We start from the raw sequence: 19,246 nt of genomic DNA on the forward strand, positions 1-19,246 counted from the left end.
TCTCTGAGCTGCATCAAAAGTGCACTCCTTCCTCTCACACTGTGTTCTTTATGTTACCATAGAAGCAATGGTTCAGTTGTAGTTAGTAGTTGGTGAAGACACATTGCACAGGTTGAAGGCTGCCTATAAGGTTGACCTTTGTTGTAGGCTAGTCCGAAACAGAGGTACGGGTTTCCAGAGATGATACAAGGACAAAAATCATTGGCTTCTGCTCAGGATTAGGATAGGTGGAACGAAGAATTGAAGTCCATCTCTCTAGGAACCCTAAAATGGTCAAAGGACAAGACTTACTTGGATTTAAAACCTGAACTTAGCATATGAGATGGTTTGAGTGAAGAAGTGTACTTTTGTGGGACACTTAGTACGGCATTAGACTGAATTCTCAGTTAAAGGAGTCCCTAACATTTTCCTCCTGGATTACTTGTGGAGATTAGTGATGGGGAATGTGGCTGCCGGGGCCCTGGAGCAGGACCGCGGGGAGGGCCGGGAAGTCAGGAGCCCTGTGGAGGTAGGGGACATGAGCGAACCCACACCCGCTTTACAAAAGAAAAAGACAGCTGACTTGAAGCTGCTTATGCCACCAGAAGATGAGCTGGACGAACGCTTCAACATGGTTCTGGTGAGTACTGAAACATGTGGCCAGGGTGCAAAACGTGTGGCCAAGTCATTGAATACCCTTATCAGATGGCCTGTTATTTTACAGTAGTTTTCGTGTCTTTTTTTCAGTTTTTTTTGGCTTAAACTATTTACATGAATTCAGTTGTTACTTAGGCCATTTTGTTTTGCTCATACACCACAGGTTTGTCAGCTGCCCCCTAAGGGGAAGTTGAGCAACTTGTGATAGCTTACACGAAAGAGAACTTAAGACTGAAAGAGAGCTCAAGCATTGCAACATCCTTATTTTTGCAGTTCCTTCCAACCTGCCAACCTATTATTAATTAAATGCAAATTAATAATCAACTTTCTTTAGCCAAATTTGAAGTGGAAAGTTGGCGAAAAATAAAATTGTATCAGAACTGACATCCACCAATATGTTTCAAACTGTTATATATATATATTATATATATATATATATATATATATATATATATATATATATATATATATATATATATATACTATATACTATATACTTGAAGCTGCAATATTCAGTATACTTGGAGATTTTAATGAAATGCGACAGTAATGGCGGTTGAAGTACAAAATGTGGTAATGCCATTTCCTGCTATCATGTTTCGCTTTGTTTATCTCTTTTTTTTATTTATCAAAATAAATATATAATAATATACATTCTGACCTTAATTCAGATCCTATCTATTTCATAGTGTTTTTATAATGTGATTTAATTCTTGCTATTAAGTGTCTTTCAGTTTTTCCAAAAAAGCGCTAGGAAATATATATGTACTATTATTATTATTATTAGGGGTCCTACGAAATCAGTGGGAACCCTATTGTATTCGTTAGTATTATTCTTTTTTTAATATTATTATCATCATTATTATTTCATCAAAATATATATTTACAAAATACAAAAATCAAATGACACACTTTCCTCATAAAACAAAAATCAACATTAAACATCAATCATTTGCCACAATAACTTCTATAACCACCAACTCATTGAAAAGAAACGCTGATTTAAAAAGATGTGCCTTAATAGTTAGGCCTGAATAATACCATCTGGCTTACCAGAAGGACATCAATGTTTTTTTTTAAGTGCTTCTATCAAAAATAAATAGACAGAAGGATCTTATATAAAACTAGGTAGCAGACGGTACTCAGTGACAATTAGAGAAATTGCTCACAATGACAAACAATGTGTTTCAGAGTTTAATTTGATTCTGTTTCACACTTCACCTCACACCATTACAAATATAAAGGCTATCTTAGTGTTTTGTAAAATGTACCCATTAAATGCAAGTGAAATAAAGTGATATGACTCCAAACAACTAAACTGGAAATACACTACATGTACTATTTAATAAAATGTAATATGCATCATAACTTAATTTTGATTTTGATTAAAGTAATCCTTTCGTTTTTTGGTTTATAAAGCCCCTGTCTTCTTTTTACAGAGCTCCATAAACCTGCCGCCAGACAAATTAAAGCTTCTTAGTCAGTATGACAATGAGAAGAAATGGGAGCTTGTCTGCGACCAGGTAAGATTTGAATGTTTATAATGTCATCAACATTTTATTAACCGTTAGCAGACTAATTAATCGCGAGTTAGTGTTAAAAAGAATGAATGAATGCGGGCGTACGTGTGTGTAAAATAATTAATGAATGTGGGCGCGCGTGTGTGCGTCCATCTGTTTAAACACACGCAAACTAAACACATAACGCATAATACAGTCCATGGCAATGTATGTTAACGGGGGGACACATGCATATTAGGAACACAAGTCGATAACGATAATGCATACAATACTGGTAAGAAACGATGTTTGTTATTGTTTTGCGTATATCATTAAATAGAACCACAGTTACCGCATATCATATGTGTGTTAAGTTTTCTTTGCCGAAATTCATTTGAGGACTCAGTATTTCTGAGTTTTGGAAGAAAACGCTATTCCATGTGTGAATTAGGCCATATTATTTGGCCATAAACTGAGCCATTTGAAGTTTGAAATTCATGTGGTCATGCATCTGTCTCATCGGAGACTACAGACTCGCTGTCAAAAATATCAACTCGTCAGATTCAAATGCGCTCATGGCTCTTAAAGGAGATGGGAGATGGCACTCTCATTGGTTTATTGCACGTTACGCCCAAACCACACCTACGAGTAATTATGCTACTTCAGACCAACCCTTTTTAGATTTGCGCCGGGCGCAAGAGTCATTTATAAGCCAGTAAAATAGCAACATCGTCATAGAACCGCCCACAAAGCTACATGTGCTTGGCGGATCTCACTTGCGTTTAAGACCGTTAAAACAGGGCCCTATATCTTCTGCCAGTGGACCTCAGTTGCCACCATTAAAATTGCAAGGGTACAATGGTTTCAGCCAATCAGCAAGATAATGGAAATTAGCAGTGTTACACCAGAGATCCCTACTTGTGGTTTGGGTTGTGTTTGGTAATTGTTTAAAAGGTCATGAAATTAAATGTTAATGGAGCAATTGTAGCATCTTATATGAATAACTCATGGAACTGAAATATAGCATAAAAATCAACTATGTCAACATTTGTTGAACATAGCCAAACGTCTCCAACTAATATACGTATTACAACCACCATGGGGCATTAATGGATTGTCATGGAAACAGCGTGGTCATCGGAAACATCATGTCACTAGATGGCAGTCTGTACATGCCAGAGAAGTTGAACTTTGAATCAAAATAAATGTGCTCTGCCTTGTGTTGATCCTCCATCCCAGGAGCGCTTTCAGGTGAAAAGCCCCCCCTCAATTTATCTGACCAAGATCAAGGGCTTCTACCAGGACCAAGGAGGGGTGCCCCGCAAGGTGGCACTCACACACACACACACACACACACACATGCACGCATCCACACACATGCACTCGTAAATCTCATAAATGTATTGTTGCCAGTATATTTTGGGCAACTGTCAATCCAACATAACTCTCTAAAAATACCTATATTTTTGTTTTGTCACTTTCAGTCCAAGAAGTGGATCCAAGAAGCGACAAAGGTGCTTAAAGACCTGGAAATATCCCTGCGCACTAACCATATCGGGTAAACATTGTCATCCTGCCTCTCTTTTCATTCTGTGGTTTCAATGTTTTCCCACCTATTCACTTTCCATTATTTTCGATCCTTGTGTTTCTCTGCAGATGGGCCCAGGAATTCCTTGACGAGGAGAACAGAGGTTTAGATATTCTGGTGGAATATCTGTCCTTTGCACAGAGGGCTACGTAAGTCTGGAGACATGATACATTTTGATGACTGGATGTTGTTTTTTAGTTTAAGTTTTTCACCAGTCTGTCTAATTGGTCCCAGGTTTTTCCCCAAAATGGTCTCGAACTTGTTGCATTTTTTTGAAAAAGTTGACACATGTCTGTTCGTTTGCACTGTTTGTGTGCCTCACCTTTTAACAACAGGTTTGACATAGCGGAGTCAGTAGTCAATGGCAGCCCGGTAGAGAGAGCAAAATCGATGGAGAGGTCGCTGGAAGATTTGAATAAGAGCAGCTCCAGTACACAATCCCATGGCATGAGCAGAGCCGCACGGGCCCTGACTGTGAGGTAAGATTGAGTCCTCTGGCTCTGTAGCGTAGCACTCATGCAGAATGAGGCCAAGAAATCCTTCATTTGGTTCCCATAATGCACATCTCTCACAGTGTCATTTTCTGTGTTCTTGTGTAATTGATTTAAAAATGCAATTATTATATACATTAGGTTCTTCAACTCCATATGTCTATTGACCTGGAGAGACAGGGCTCACAGTGGGCACCTAATAATAATGTATTTTTTTTATAATTGTTAGTGTCTAAATATTTTGTTTCGATTTTCAGATTTAGACTGTCAGCTATTGATATATTATAGCAGTGCTTCATTTATGTGCTGCTAGTTTGGACGAAGACAAATTTCCACTTTGGCACATAAAAAGTTGTTTTTCATTTTGACTTAATGTCATTTTAATTAATAATGATGAATGTGCGTGCTGTACTTGAGTATTAATGTGATTCTGAACTTTAATTGACATGGACCGATTTGTCTGTTGTCTTGCATAATTACACATGGGCCTCCCCTGACTAAGACTGCACCCGGGGTCCTATTATAATTGCCAAGTTTCTATCAGTGGCATTTGCATACCTAAATATGTGCAGATATGTGGAGCCAATCTAGTCTCTCTATGCTCAATTGCTAGATCAAGCACATGAATTTACATATCTCTGTTTGGTATATTTTTGTTTTGGACCATTTGCAGAATCAGTAAAACTTTAAACAACAGGATTCACAAGCGGTCCCCCTTGGCCAGCCAAAGAGACGACGTGCATGTGTGCATCATGTGCCTGAGAGCTATCATGAATTATCAGGTATGGTTGGAGGCGTATGTCCCGCTTTCCCTGAGTATGTACCTAATCATTTAAAGAATCAGAGTGTAGGATTTAGTGGCATCTAGCAGTGGGGTTGCAGATTGCAACAAACTGGATACCCCTGCTCTCAAATTTCAGTTGTGTCCAGGTCATTCTTAACCTACGAGCTAGTTTAAATGTTAATTATTGAAACTTAAATCAAAAATCAACTGGGGAAATTGTAAGTATAAAACTAACAGTCACTGTTCTATAAGGTGAACTTGAGTGTTCTGAAATACACCTAAAAATCGAATGCACTTTCAGCACAGTTCCTTCAAAGATGAATGGCCGTGATATTTTGAAATGATTGCTGTGAAATTATTCAAATTGAAAACATGTACCCAAGATAAGTTTCCTACTACTAGAAACATGCAGGAACTTTTACAGATCAAAGATGGATATGCCACATTCAGCCGGCCACACACTGTTTCCAAACTGCCAAAGCTCCTGCACAGTTGATATACATACCTTCTCATTGAGAGAATGCTTATCAATATCTCTCTTTCTCTTAGTCCGGGTTCAACCAGGTGATGAGCCACGCCAGCTGTGTCAACGAAATCACTCTCGGCCTCAACAGCAGTAATCCCAGGTACGTCTATGAGGTGCAGGTGTGCATGCGATTGTGTGTGGGTGTGTTTGTGTGTGAATTAGCATGCATTACCGTTTAGTTCTGTCTGACAGAACCAAGGCCCTTGTGTTGGAGCTGCTGGCAGCCGTGTGTCTCGTGAGAGGGGGCCATGATATCATCCTCTCCGCCTTTGACAACTTCAAAGAGGTTTGTGTGTGTGTGTGTTTGTGTGTGTGTCTCTCCACTTCGTGTTTCCACATCACGCTGTGCCTGGCGACTCCAAATAATTTCACTTTTTCCATCGGTCCAGACTTCCCTTATCTCATTACTCATCCTCTGCATGATACTTCCTTCTTATGTTATGCGAGTGTGTGTGTGTGTGTGTCTGTGGGAATTTGAACCCTTTTAGCAGCCTTTACTCAACGGCAGCTTTTTCAGTGTGATTTACTCAGTGTGATGCACTATCTTTTTTAGAGCGCATCACATCCAGAATGTAGACCTGTAGGACGTCTACTTCCTGAATGACTCATTACCTCAATGTGTGTTCTTCAATGTTTGGGTGTGCTGCCATTATTACGATCATCAACGCCTACTGTCACACTTCTTCCTTCTTGTGATTTATTTTCAGAATGGTGGAAAACCTTAGTGTATTTGTTTTGCATTGTCATATTCATATCCAGAATTAAACACTTCTTATGTTTGCTATTAACTCAAACCTTATGATGTGTTTGTGTTTGTGTGGGGGCTTCAGCTCTTTTAATCAGTTGTCTGTTCTCCACACTCTCTACGCTGATTTGTTCATTCGTTTGCAAACTCCAAGTCCCCCTGGATCGCTAACCGCTGCCTCCCCGTGTCTTCAGGTCAGCCGGGAGAAGAACCGCTTCGAGAAGCTAATGGAGCACTTCAACAACGACGACAGCAACCTCGACTTCATGGTGGGTCTTGCTCTGCAACAATGTCTGGCAGACATTCAGACACGAAACCGAATGACTCACAAAGCCCATCTTCGAACCGTTTTTCACTGTAACACCCCTTCTGCCTCCAGGTGGCCTGCATGCAGTTCATAAACATTGTGGTGCACTCTGTGGAGAACATGAACCTCCGGGTCCACCTGCAGTATGAGTTTACCCACCAGGGGTTGGACGACTATCTGGAGGTAAGGATGGACCAGAGACTATGATGAATAATATAAATAGTAATTTATACTATGAATACTAGCAGTGTTCTGTCTGAAGCAACTTGACCTACAGATGCGTCCGTTAATCACCAAACAAATTTGGGGTTTGAACCCAGAAGCTTTCAGATGGTAGTACCCCTAACCATCCTAGACACTATCCTGCCCCAATGTTTTTTCTGATTTTTTGTTTTTTCTGTGTGTTTCTGTGCCTGTGTTTGTGTATAATATTCTGTGTGTACCTTTATGTGATTCTGTGTGTCAGTAGGTTTCTGTATCTGAATCCATAGGCGGGTTTCTGTATGTGATTATGTGTGTTGTGTTTTTCTGTATCTGATTCTGTGTGTCAGTATTTAATTATGTGTAGCGTGTGTTTCTGTATGTGATTATGTGTGGTGTGTGTTTCAGTATCTGAATCTGTGTGTGTGTTTCTGTATGTGATTATGGCTGGTGTTTGTTTCTTTCTGTGTCTGTGTGTGATCGTGTGTGTGTTCATATGTGTCCATTAGAAGCTGAAGAAGACGGAGAGTGAGAAGTTGCAGGTGCAGATCCAGGCCTACCTGGACAATGTGTGTGACGTGGGGGCGCTGCTGGAGGATGCAGAGTGCAGAGATGGGGGGATGGAGCATGTGGACGAACTGCACAAACACAACGTTCAGGTGCACCACGCACGCACGCACTCACATGCACACATACGCACGCGCATTGACACAAACACACTTGAATAGACACACACACACACACACACACACACACACACATAGATACACATACACATGCATGGGTGCACACTCACAAACAAACAAACAAACAAACGAATGGATGGACACACACACACACACCCACATAGACATACACATACATATGGATGGATGCACACACACAAACACACACACATACACATGCATGGATGCACACTCACAAACAAACACATACACACACACCCCAGATGCAGAACGGGGGGAAATAATCATTTCACAATGTTATCTTTTTATTTATTCTGAGAAAACAATTATTACACCTTGATGCCAAATCACTACCTCATTGCCACTGCCAGAAATACTCGGTGTTAACCCATGCACTTGTTGTGATCTGTTTTGTTGCAGCTGAGTAGCAGGCTGCAGGAGCTGGAGGGACAGGCAGCAGAGAGAGTGGCCCAACTGGAGGCTCAGCTATTGCAGTCTACCAAGGAGACTGAGCTGCTCAAGGTAGCATGCTGCTGGCGATGCACAGCTCTCACTCACCCAAAAACAGCATTCATTAAGCAATACATAGTCTCACAATTCAGACGTTAGATAAGTAATCCTAAGTAAGATAGCTGAAATCCGAGTGAACAAGGCGTTTCACTTTCTTCACGTTTTCTTATTACTATCAAAACCAGACTAAGTGAACCATTCCTGGTGGGAAGAAAAGCTAAATCATCCGGTCAAGACAACGTCATTCTTAGAAAAAGTGTCTGATCAACACAGTGTGGACAGACCACTGCAGAAAGACACTTTTTCAAAGCCACCATATAATGCAACCCCTCCTGAAAGCTTGCCACTCACGCAAATGAGTTTGTCTTTGGTAGAATATCTCTAAAATGAGACAGGAAACAAGGCGTAACTCCCCACTTTCAGGTCTTGGTTTCCAGCCAAGCCTCTTAGCTGTCTCCCCCAAGAAGTTCTTACAGTAGGCGTGCTGGAGCTGAGATAAGGCAATACTGAAACTTACTGAGCTGCATCCTCAGTGAATCATTTCAGTTAGATTCAAAGACCACGAGTAACGGTAGCACCTTCGCTTCACCAAACGGCTTTTCTTTGATGTACACGTTGTGATGTGTGTCAGCTGCAGCTATAGCAGAAGCTCACTTACTTTTACCTGGGTTATAATTTATAATGTTCTAAGTTATAATGGGAAAGACAGCCACACTATGGATATGAAAAGGGCTCACTCGAACAAAACTATTTGCAACTCCATTAAATGTACCATATTAAAACCACATTAGAGGACATATTCATTTCTTTAACCATATCTTTTTGGTAACACATTGTACTGGACCTTTTTTGAGTTGAGCTGTCCATTAAAATTGTTAATCGTAAAATTTCACGGGAAAAGACACCTTAACTTGACTTATATAATTAATGGAAATGGATTTTCTTGGTTGAATCTCACTATTTTTCCGCTATTACTCCAACTTTGCAAGGAATATAATAGGAATTGTCCTCGTCAACTTAAGCCCCTTAAGCATGCATGTATCTCTATTCTGTCTGTGCGTGCGTGTGTGTATGTAAGTAATTGTGTGAGTCTACTCGTATATGTGTCTTTGCTTTTGTGTTTATGTTTTATGTGTGTTAATGTTTTTTATGGTTTTTGCATTTGTTTGTGTTAATGTTTTGTGTGTGCGTGTGTGCATGCGTTAATGTTTTGTGTGTGCATGCGTTAATGTTTTGTGTGTGTTTATGTTCTGTTTGTGTGTGTGTTAATGCAATGTGTGTGTGCATGTGTTAATGTGTTGTGTGTTTATGTTCTGTGTGTGTGTGTGCATGCATGTGTTAATGTGTTGTGTGTTTATGTTCTGTGTGTGTGTGCGTGCATGTGTTAATGTGTTGTGTGTTTATGTTCTGTGTGTGTGTTTGTGTGCGTGCGTGTGTTAATGTGTTGTGTGTTTCTGTTCTGTGTGTGTGTTTGTGTGCGTGCGTGTGTCAATATGCTGTGTGTTTATGTTCTGTGTGTGTGTGTTAATGCGTTGTGTGCGTGCAGGTGTTAACGTGTTGTGTGTTCATGTTCTGTGTGTGCCCGTGAGCAGGAGAGCCTACGGGAGTCGTGCTCTCAGATCAGCTTCCTGCAGCAGAGAGAGCGGGAAAAGGAGCTGGAAAGGGAGCGGGAGAAAGAACAGGAGCGCTTCACCCCGACCTCCACCACCACCTCACCCCCACCCTCCATTCCCTCCCCCCCCCCGGGCCCCCCCCCCCTCCTCGGAGCTGGAGCGGAAGGTGCAGGAGCTGCAGGACAAAGGTCTGATCCGCTTGGGGCGCACGGCCTCCGGCAGTCTTGACCTGCAGGTGGTGCCCGTCACGGTGACGGAGTACGTCCAGGCCCCGCCCTCCCAACCACAGAGCGACGAGGTGGATGCTACCTCTTCTCCTCCCCCTCCACCTCCTCCTCCTCCTCCTCTTCCGGGTGGGACTGGGTCAGCCCCGCCTCCGCCCCCACCTCCTCCGGGGTTGGCCTGCAAGGGCGTCCCCTCACCCCCACCTCCACCCCCACCTCCACCCCCACCCCCACCTCCGCCCGGTCCGGGAGGATGCCCGCCTCCACCCCCTCCCCCTCCCCCACCGGGTGTTGGACCACCCCCACCTCCTCCCCCACCCGGTGGGGGACCTCCTCCGCCCCCACCTCCACCTGGGGTCATGGGCCCCACTCCAAACAGTGTGCCCGGTAAGGAGACTCCATCTCAAGGGTGAAAAAGTACATAATGAAATGATTATAGACTATCCCAAGTGTACTGCTCTGGTCTTCTTCTATTTTCTCTCCCTCTGTCAGTTTCTTATCTCATTTTCACCTCTCTTTTTCCTCTTTTGACTCTTTTTATCTAACCCTTTCTGTCTCTCTGTCTCCCTCTCTATAGTTAAGAGCAGGAAGGCCATCCAGACTAAGTTCCGCATGCCACTGTTAAACTGGCAGGCTCTGAAGCCCAACCAGGTGACAGGCACGGTCTTTAACGAGCTGGATGACGAGCAGGTGTTGGATGTAAGCTGCCATTTCCCCTCCGATTTGACCCCCAAACCATCATCCGATTCCTAGCATCACCTTTACATTTAGTGGAAGATTTTTTTTCCTTCCAAATTGACTAAGAAGTTAGCCTTAAAATTGTTACTGTTACATGTGGCAAGACATTCTCCCTAACTACAAACTACAAAAAAAAAAAAAAACGACAAACTACCATCATATAAAATGCTACAAAATACGTGAAATTCAAAACAATTACAAACTATAAAGCCTTTTCTAAAAAGTAAATAAAAAATGAATTTAAAAATCCTAATTTTAACACTGACGCAAATTCAAACACATGCATGTTGGCTTTTTGTGTTCATGTGCAGGAGCTCAACATGGAGATGTTTGAGGAGCAGTTCAAGACCAAGGCACAGGGTGCTCCGTCCGGCCTGTCCACGCTGAAGGTGAAGGTGGCCCAGAAGGCTCCCACTAAGGTCTCTCTCATGGACACAAACAAGGCCAAGAACCTGGCCATCACCCTGCGCAAGGCCGGCATGAGCCCAGACAACATCTGCGTCGCCATCGACACGTATGGACCACCTCTGTTCTAAACAATTTACGCTGGGCTCTTCTAACATCTGTTGCCTTCGTGTTTCTTAATTGGTTGGGATTTAAATGGTTGGTGTAAATAGTTGTCGTGTGGATGCTCATTTTAATTTCTGCCATAGTAGATGCCGTTCATGCAGAATTAACTCTCTCTCACTTTCTGTCTCTCTGGGTTCCTAACCAGGTACTAACCTCTCTGTCTCTGTGTCTCTCTGGGGTCTTAAACTGTGTGTGTGTGTGTGTGTGTGTGTGTGTGTGTGTGTGTGTGTGTAGGTATGGGTGTGTGTATGTGTGTGTGTGTGTGTGTGAGTTTAGTACTATGTCAGCTGCTAAACTCTCTGTCTGTGTGTCTGTCTCTGTGTCTCTCTGGTTTCGTCCTATACCGTCCTCACCTGGTAGTAACCGGTCTGTGGGTCTCTCTGTCTTTCCTCGGTAGCAGCCCCACAGTCTGTCCCTCTGTCCTCACTACACTCTGTGTGTCTCTCTATCCTCACCTACTACTAAGCTCTCTGTATGTCCCTGTGGGTTCCTCCCATACGGTCCTCCCCAGCTACTGAACTCTGTGTGTCCCTGTGGGTTCCTCCCATACGGTCCTCCCCAGCTACTGAACTCTGTGTGTCCCTGTGGGTTCTCCCCATACGGTCCTCCCCAGCTACTGAACTCTGTGTGTCCCTGTGGGTTCTCCCCATACGGTCCTCCCCAGCTACTGAACTCTGTGTGTCCCTGTGGGTTATCCCCATACGGTCCTCCCCAGCTACTGAACTCTGTGTGTCCCTGTGGGTTCTCCCCATACCTCCCCCAGGTACAACCAGCAGGCGCTAGGCCTGGACTTCCTGGAGCTGCTGGAGCGCTTCATCCCGTCGGACTATGAGTTGAAGCTGCTGGTCAATTACGAGAAGGAGGGCCGTGAAATAGAGGCGCTGACGGACGAAGATCGATTCATGCTCCGCTTCGGGAGGATCCCACGGCTGAGTCAGCGCATCAGCACGCTCACCTTCATGGGCAACTTCCCCGAGACGGTGAAACGGCTCCAGCCGGTGCGTTTTTTTTCTCCATATTTTTGTCTGACCTGAACCCGAATCGCCGGATGTTGCCGCGCAGACGTTCAGGCTTTAGTGTCTGCTCTGGTTTCTTGATGTGTCTCGTATCATTCACAGCAACTGGACTCCCTCATATCTGCGTCGATGTCCATCAAGTCCTCGCCCAAGCTGAAGAAAATGCTGGAAGTGAGTATGAGTATGAGGGGTGAGGGTTTTAAGGAAGCTATGAAACACTCAGTCATTAACATTAGTTAATGCGGTAATGCACATTATTATATAGCACCAGGGTTAGGGGTAGGGTTACGGTTATTCCTAGCCCTTACCCTAGTATATAATGTATAACCCTAACCACCATTACATCAGTTAGCTTCAACACCATTTGTAAACCATTCTTTCCTTTTTCTTTCCTTTTTCTTTCTTTCCTTCTCTTTCCTCTCTCTCGCTCTTGCCCTTGCTTTTGCTCTCTCTCTCTCTCTCTCTCTCTCTCTCTCTCTCTCTCTCTCTCTCTCTCTCAGATCATCCTGGCGTTCGGGAACTACATGAATAGCAGCAAGAGGACCGCGGCAGGTGGCTTCCGTCTGCAGAGCCTGGATCTTGTGAGTCACCTCTCTCTCCCTGATTTTGCTCGTTAATTTTTTCTCTCCAAACACATTTGAAATGGGCTTTTTGAGCCGCTATGGAAAGGACAGTGAAGAGAGGCGGGAAATGGCAGGAAAACGGGGGGGCCGCATTGCCCTACGTGTGCTCGACGCACCAGAGCACCAGCCTCCCTTCTTGATTGAGCCCCTTTCTCGTAAAGTGCTTCCTTTTTAATCACCTTCTTCTCCGCCTTCTCCGTTCGGCTTGCCCCCGCCCTGACCGCTCAGCTGTTGGAGACCAAGTCAACAGACCGTTCCCAGACCCTGCTGCACTTCATCACCAACGTCATCCAGGAGAAGTACCCGGACCTGGCCACCTTCCACACCGAGCTGCACTTTGTGGATAAGGCCGCACTGGGTAACACACATATACCCGTTTTGCATCTATTCACTTTCAAAATCATGCCAAGCTCCAATGAACAATTACCGATCCATTGTCAAATGTTTACTTTATCTTGAGACAAGTTGCTGTTATGCCAAAACGTATTTTAAGTGATTTATTGGATGTTATTGTCAGAGAGAAATAAATATGTCTCAAATGCATTTTATTTTTTTTCTGCCCGTGCCCAAGAAAGGACCTCACTTCGATTGTTCCTTGTTGGCGACGAATACCCTATTTATTCTAACGCTTAATGCCATCGTATTCTAGTGTCAATGGACGGCATCCTCCAGGACATCCTTGTTCTAGAGCGCGGCATGGAGATGACCAAGAAGGAGTTCCTGGTGCAAGAGGACAACAAGGTGCTGCAGGACTTTGTGAAGACCAACAGCAACCAGCTGGCCTCGCTGGTCAAAGATGGCAAGACGGCACAGGTTGGGGCCCAGTTCCATTCAAATCAGCTTTATTCATATAGTGTATTTTTTTTTTGCCAAACAGCACTACAAAGTATGGCAAATGGAGAACCAGAAATGGGTTTAAAATAGCACTTGGTTTGATCAAATCTTTTGTACTAACCACGCAGGGGGACAGGGCGACCTAGTATTTATTTTGGTGTCTGACTTGCAGCCGAAAGGTCTTGGGTCTGATCCCCAGTTTTCCCAGAACTGCCTGTTGGCCTCTTTTGAGCAGGTCTTAAAACCCAGGTCTTGACCCCCCATTCACTGGAAGTCACCTGGATACAAAGTTTCCAATTATGAACCAATACTATAAACTGTCATTAATCCACAGTCTTGTGTTTCGTGTCTTTCCCAGGAGGCGTATGGCTCCGTCGTGGAGTACTTTGGAGAGAACCCCAAAACCACACAGCCGTCCGTGTTCTTCCCCACCTTTGCCCGCTTCATGAAGGCCTACAAGGTTAGTGTGGTTTGCGCTAAAGCTGCACATGGTTCATAATGGTAGCATTCAGCATGTTTCCTGAGTCTCTGTGTTGGGTGGGATCGCAGAAAGCCGAGAAGGACAACGAGCAGAAGAAGAAAGCGGAGTTGGAAAGCAGTGAAAGTAACAGCTCATGCTCTCCCTCTCCGAGAAAAGCTGGCTCAGTAAAGGTAGCCCACGAAAAATATTGACATCATACTATTGCATCAGTTCCTTTATTTTATTTTCCTCTTTTTGACCAAAACATTTGTCATCAAGTTTTTGAAATTTGTAGCTTCCATTTCCCTCACGTTCAGCCATTATCATCATGGATCATTAACATCAACATCACTGAACTGGCATAATGGTATCATTAGCTATGATAGGAGGAAAACAGTGGTCATATTCAAACAACCTTTTTAGCTTATTTCACAACCGCTGTCTTCATTTATACACCCAATCATTTAAACGATGTTAAAAAAAACAACAATGCCTCAGAAGGTAGTGTGGATAGATGAAGTAATGTACACCTTAGAGTCAGGGGTTGTGTGCATGTGTTTCGACCTGTACTTTGCTCACCATTGAACCCCGCTCTCTACACCGACGGCAGTCCCCCATGAACCAGAAGATGCCTCCCATGGACTTCATGGCTGAGCTGAAGAAGAGGCAGGTGAAGCCTCAGGTTCGCGAGGGGAAGGACGGCGCACTGGAGGACATCATTACAGGTATAACACAGGTGACCCCCACCCCCCCTCCCAAACATTATCTTCTAACCAACCCCACCACCTTGTTGCTCCGCCCACACCCCTCCGCCTCCAATCATGCTCTTTGTTGTTGTAACTGCTCTGTAGACGAGTCATATCAGGGTATACATTGACTTATCTATATTTCATTTTTATATCCTTTAAAGTTGTTTTATGTTGTATTTTTTATGTATTTGCCTTATACCAGCAACATACCGTGAGATATTCCTCGTACGTGAATATGTAAACGTAAAAATGTTTCATGAATGTGATTTGCGTTGTACGTACATTTCCTTGTATTTCTAAATCTATAAAAAAGATCTATTCATACACTGTGTTCTACTGAAGCTCCAGCTCTGTGTAAATGAACCTATTTGTGTTTGTTTCCTGTCTTCCTTCAGACTTGAGGAACACTCCCTACAGAAGGACGGACTTACGGCGCCCTGCCCAGCAACCTGAGCCTTGAACCAGCAGTCAAACACAACCCGTGATCTGTACTATAGACACTGTGTAGATTGCTTGTTCTACGAGTGTGTTTGTTGTTCTACTTAACATAAGCTGCAGGTGACATTATACATATATACTGCCAAATTCGTTTTTTTGTGAACGATGTACATATTATGAATTGGGCGCTTTAAATGAGGAATTTCTTGATTAAGAACATTTTAAACAAATAAAGTTTTTTTTAAATCTCTTGCCAATGAATCTTGTTTTTTATTATGGGCGACAGGCCCCCTTCCTGATTAAGAGGCAAAAAGCTGTCAGACGCCAGGACTGTACAAGAGAGCTGCACTTTATTAAGACACACAAACACAGCAAATTATGTACAAAAAGAAGGCGTTCCACCGCCAACCTTCTCACAGGGAAAGAAAAACACACGTTTCTCACAGAACATCATGGCATCCACACTGATAAATTAGTTATCTCCAGTATCGGTAGGCTTTTTAAATTTTTATATATTCTTATATGATAGATCTATTTTCGGTAATATTATTCTGTTCGTATATCACACTAATCTACAAAAAATGGGAGAAAATCCCTCCATGGGAAGAAATACACCAGTTGGTGATTTTTTTTTAAGTTTAGGGTGCGTTGAAGCTCTAATACTTTCCTCTCACGCATTACTTAAGATTCACAATCTTTGTCATCATCTTCATATCATCGTCATCTTCCTCATCATCATCATCATCATCATCATCATCATCATCATCATCAACACATAAGACTGAGCATGCCTGTGTCCCAGACACGAAATAATGTTTCATTCTCTACAGCTGTGAACCATTAATATTAAAAACCTCTTAATTTTCTCCAACTTATTCTCTCATATATTTTTTGATAACACATAGACAACATTTTTCAACTGCACCGTGCAATTGCTTGAGACTATACATGCATTGTTTTTGTATATACTTTAGTACCCATGGTCTTATTTTTTTATTAATAAAAATTGATTTTGGACAAGACATTGCTGAGCTTGCTAGGAATGACTTGGTCTATGTACACATTGATTTTGTTTTGTTGTTTACTGATGTTTTCCGATGCCAAGTTTTTTGGAACATCCACACACTCATGTAAAAAGTTCATACACATACTACATAAGGTTGGTCTTAAGAAACGGGTTAACATTACAAATTAATACGATTCCCTTGACTTAATCCATGTTTGTACTGTGGTTATGTTTAAAGGACTTCCTGTTGGTTGTCTTGTTACTTCCTGTTGATAAATTCACTGTGGAACACAAACAATAACAACATTTGACCCTGGGGAAAAGTTGGTTCCCTCTGTAAGCTCCCACTGTCGATCAACAACACCTACATTCTTCACATCCATCCTCTTCCATCTCAAACCTTATTGGAATAGAGAGGAGAATTAAAGCCAGACGAGTCTACATCAACCTATCAGAGGGCCTTGATTCTCACAATGAATCAAACCCCACCTCCTACCTACCATAAAGTTTCCACAGTGTCCGTGTTTCACGGCTACCCTCAGGCATACAGCTTGAACCACCTAGATTTCCGTTATAGGAGTGAGTCAAATACAAAATAAAAACGACAGAGAGAGGAATGAATTCCCCTCTCGTCTCAAAAAACAAAAACAATACAGCAGGAAAGAAAGCCCCCATAGCACAGGTTTGGTTCCTGCTTGGTGAGCCTTTTGTGTCTTCATGGAGCAACGCTGTGATGCTCGACCATTGTTCAGAGTCGAAGCGGTTGCGGGGGCGTTCAGCAATGGAGTGAAATAAAACTGGGCTACTGGCTAATAAAGGGCTAAAGTTAAAGTAAAAAAAGAAGTGAGGAAGTATGTACGTATATTACAGAGAGTATGTATTGTCTATACAGATCATATATTTAAATCATACATATATAAAATATGTCTTGTGTATGAATAAACAGACCACCCATGTGAAATGTGTTATCTTCTCTTGATGGCATAAAAAAGAAAGTTTCTGTACAAAAAACGGCCACTAATATATATAAAACTCAAAAGATGAGTACATTTGACATTATATATTTCAACCTAGGTCTATATATGTATAGCACATTTTTATGTTACTTTTTTCCGCCACAACTATAATAGGATCATAAACAAACAACCTCACTCTAGATATATTTATATGTGTCATTTTCTGCATTGCGTCGCTGTTCATTTCAAGTTTTTGGTGAGGAGGAGTTTCCGATTGCCAGTGGGGGGAGGGGGGCATCGGCATCTTCAAAACACACTCTGGTGAGCCTGCAGCCATGGCGCTAGCACAGCCCGGAACACACAAGCCAAACTCAAACATTATCCCAGAGAGCACTTTTATGCAAAGCAGAGAGAGGAGAGAGGAGAGAGGAGGAGAGTGGGGAGGGGAGAAGCGAGGAGAGGTTCATCTTGGACTATATTTAGCGAAAAGTAGTTGAGCTTAAAGAAAAACAAAAACAAAGTCCCTTTCCCCTATCCATCGCTCGCTCCCCCCCACCCCTCCAGAACATAAATGTGCCAAACTGTGAATTCTTGGAGTGGAGTGTGGAGTGTGGAAAAACACGAGTAAGTGAAATTCATTTCATTTGGTTTCACTCAACCGGAAAGGCAAGGCTGATCTGGACGTAACTACAGGGCATTGCTGTGCTGTGAGCCTTGCCGCTTTATGTATATATATATATTTATATATTTGTATAATATTTTTTGTAAACTGTGTGCGTGCCCCTGTAAAATGTCAATGTCTGAAGCCTGCTTCACGTTAGAATGGCTCCTTAAGTTGTGATGTGAACACTTGGTGCCCATTTCCAGTCTTTGGATTTGAATCAGGTTATATTGTCAGTGTATCTGTTGATCTAATACTGATTAGGTATTAGGTCAGTAGGAGAAGGCTTATGAGAGGAGGAATGCTTAAAAAGATGCAATAAAGGCTATGGTTCAAAGCACAGGGTCTCACAGACGAAGACCGGTCTGGTTCAGGGGTGAACATTGCCCACGCAGATTCATACAAGGGAGAACTGTCAACAGCTGTCCTAGAAAAACCTTTAGTCGAGCGGTAATTCAACCAACCAAAACGAGGGTGGAGTGAAACAGGTGGGCTGGAGAAAAGAAACACTGTTCTGAAACTGTTCTGAAACCATCACACAACCTTGAAATCCCTCTCCTTTCGTTTATGTGAAGACCATCCGTTTAGAGGCAAGTCAAAAGTCTGCGTTCTTCTTAGAACCAGCCTTCGTACTCGCTCTCAAACAATGTCTATTTTCCTGTTCTTTCGGTGTTCAATACAGGCCCGATATTCTTGTCTCGAATCAAAAATTCTTGTTTCAAAACGACCCCTTCGAGCCTGAACACTGACAGGCTTTTTAATGCAAGTGTAGTTAGCAAATTTCAGAGAGCTTAAAGTGTAACAACAATATATCACTCTATTATCAGCTTATACTAGGTACGCGTTAATGAAGAGTTGTAAATGTGTGCTTTATTTTATGTGTCGACTTCATTGCCGTAGTGTTGTGCGTTTTGTTTAAGACTAGATTCTTAAATTATTTAAATGGGATAAAGACTTTATATTTTAGGGGACATAACATTTTATACGTAACTATCTTCAGCAATATGTAAGACCGACTTCAGTCAAGGGAGGTTTGAGTAGTATTCTTGTTACATTTTGAAGATGACATTTCGATTCTAACTCACCATTTAAAAATGAATCACTTTGTGCTTAATTTCGTGCTACCATACCAATGTGCCAGTACATATCTCTATCGTATGTTTGTTTTTGACTGGACTAGACTATACTTGACATCAATCGGGAAAAATCGAAGATCTTATTTTCAGAATAGTGAGGTGTATGTGTGGGTCACCAATGTGTGCTCATACTTTGTGATGTTTTGTGGGGATTCTGCTGTTTCGAATGGCAGGGTAGACCAAAACCTGCATGAGTGAGGGGAATCCTGATTGTCATAAAATCCCTATTAATGCAAATGTACAGCAATT

At 42.5% G+C, this 19,246-nt stretch overlaps 1 protein-coding gene across 1 annotated transcript; it reads left to right on the forward strand.

Annotated features, from left to right (window-relative positions):
• Positions 1 to 67: 67 nt before the first annotated feature.
• On the forward strand, positions 68 to 15,490 carry fmnl1a (formin-like 1a). The gene is given in 26 exon segments (XM_079746854.1): positions 68 to 619; positions 2,076 to 2,159; positions 3,375 to 3,461; positions 3,620 to 3,693; positions 3,792 to 3,872; positions 4,059 to 4,202; positions 4,888 to 4,996; positions 5,548 to 5,624; positions 5,717 to 5,810; positions 6,464 to 6,538; positions 6,649 to 6,759; positions 7,287 to 7,436; positions 7,884 to 7,985; positions 9,566 to 9,721; positions 9,723 to 10,197; positions 10,388 to 10,509; positions 10,860 to 11,062; positions 11,882 to 12,116; positions 12,237 to 12,305; positions 12,635 to 12,715; positions 12,986 to 13,115; positions 13,407 to 13,570; positions 13,950 to 14,051; positions 14,141 to 14,242; positions 14,662 to 14,776; positions 15,196 to 15,490. Coding segments are annotated over 26 exon segments (3,390 nt in total). The 5' UTR covers positions 68 to 436; the 3' UTR covers positions 15,261 to 15,490.
• Positions 15,491 to 19,246: the final 3,756 nt, after the last annotated feature.

This window comes from Pollachius pollachius, assembly GCF_949987615.1.
Source record: "Pollachius pollachius genome assembly, chromosome: 11".
NCBI classification, from domain to species: Eukaryota; Metazoa; Chordata; class Actinopteri; order Gadiformes; family Gadidae; genus Pollachius; species Pollachius pollachius.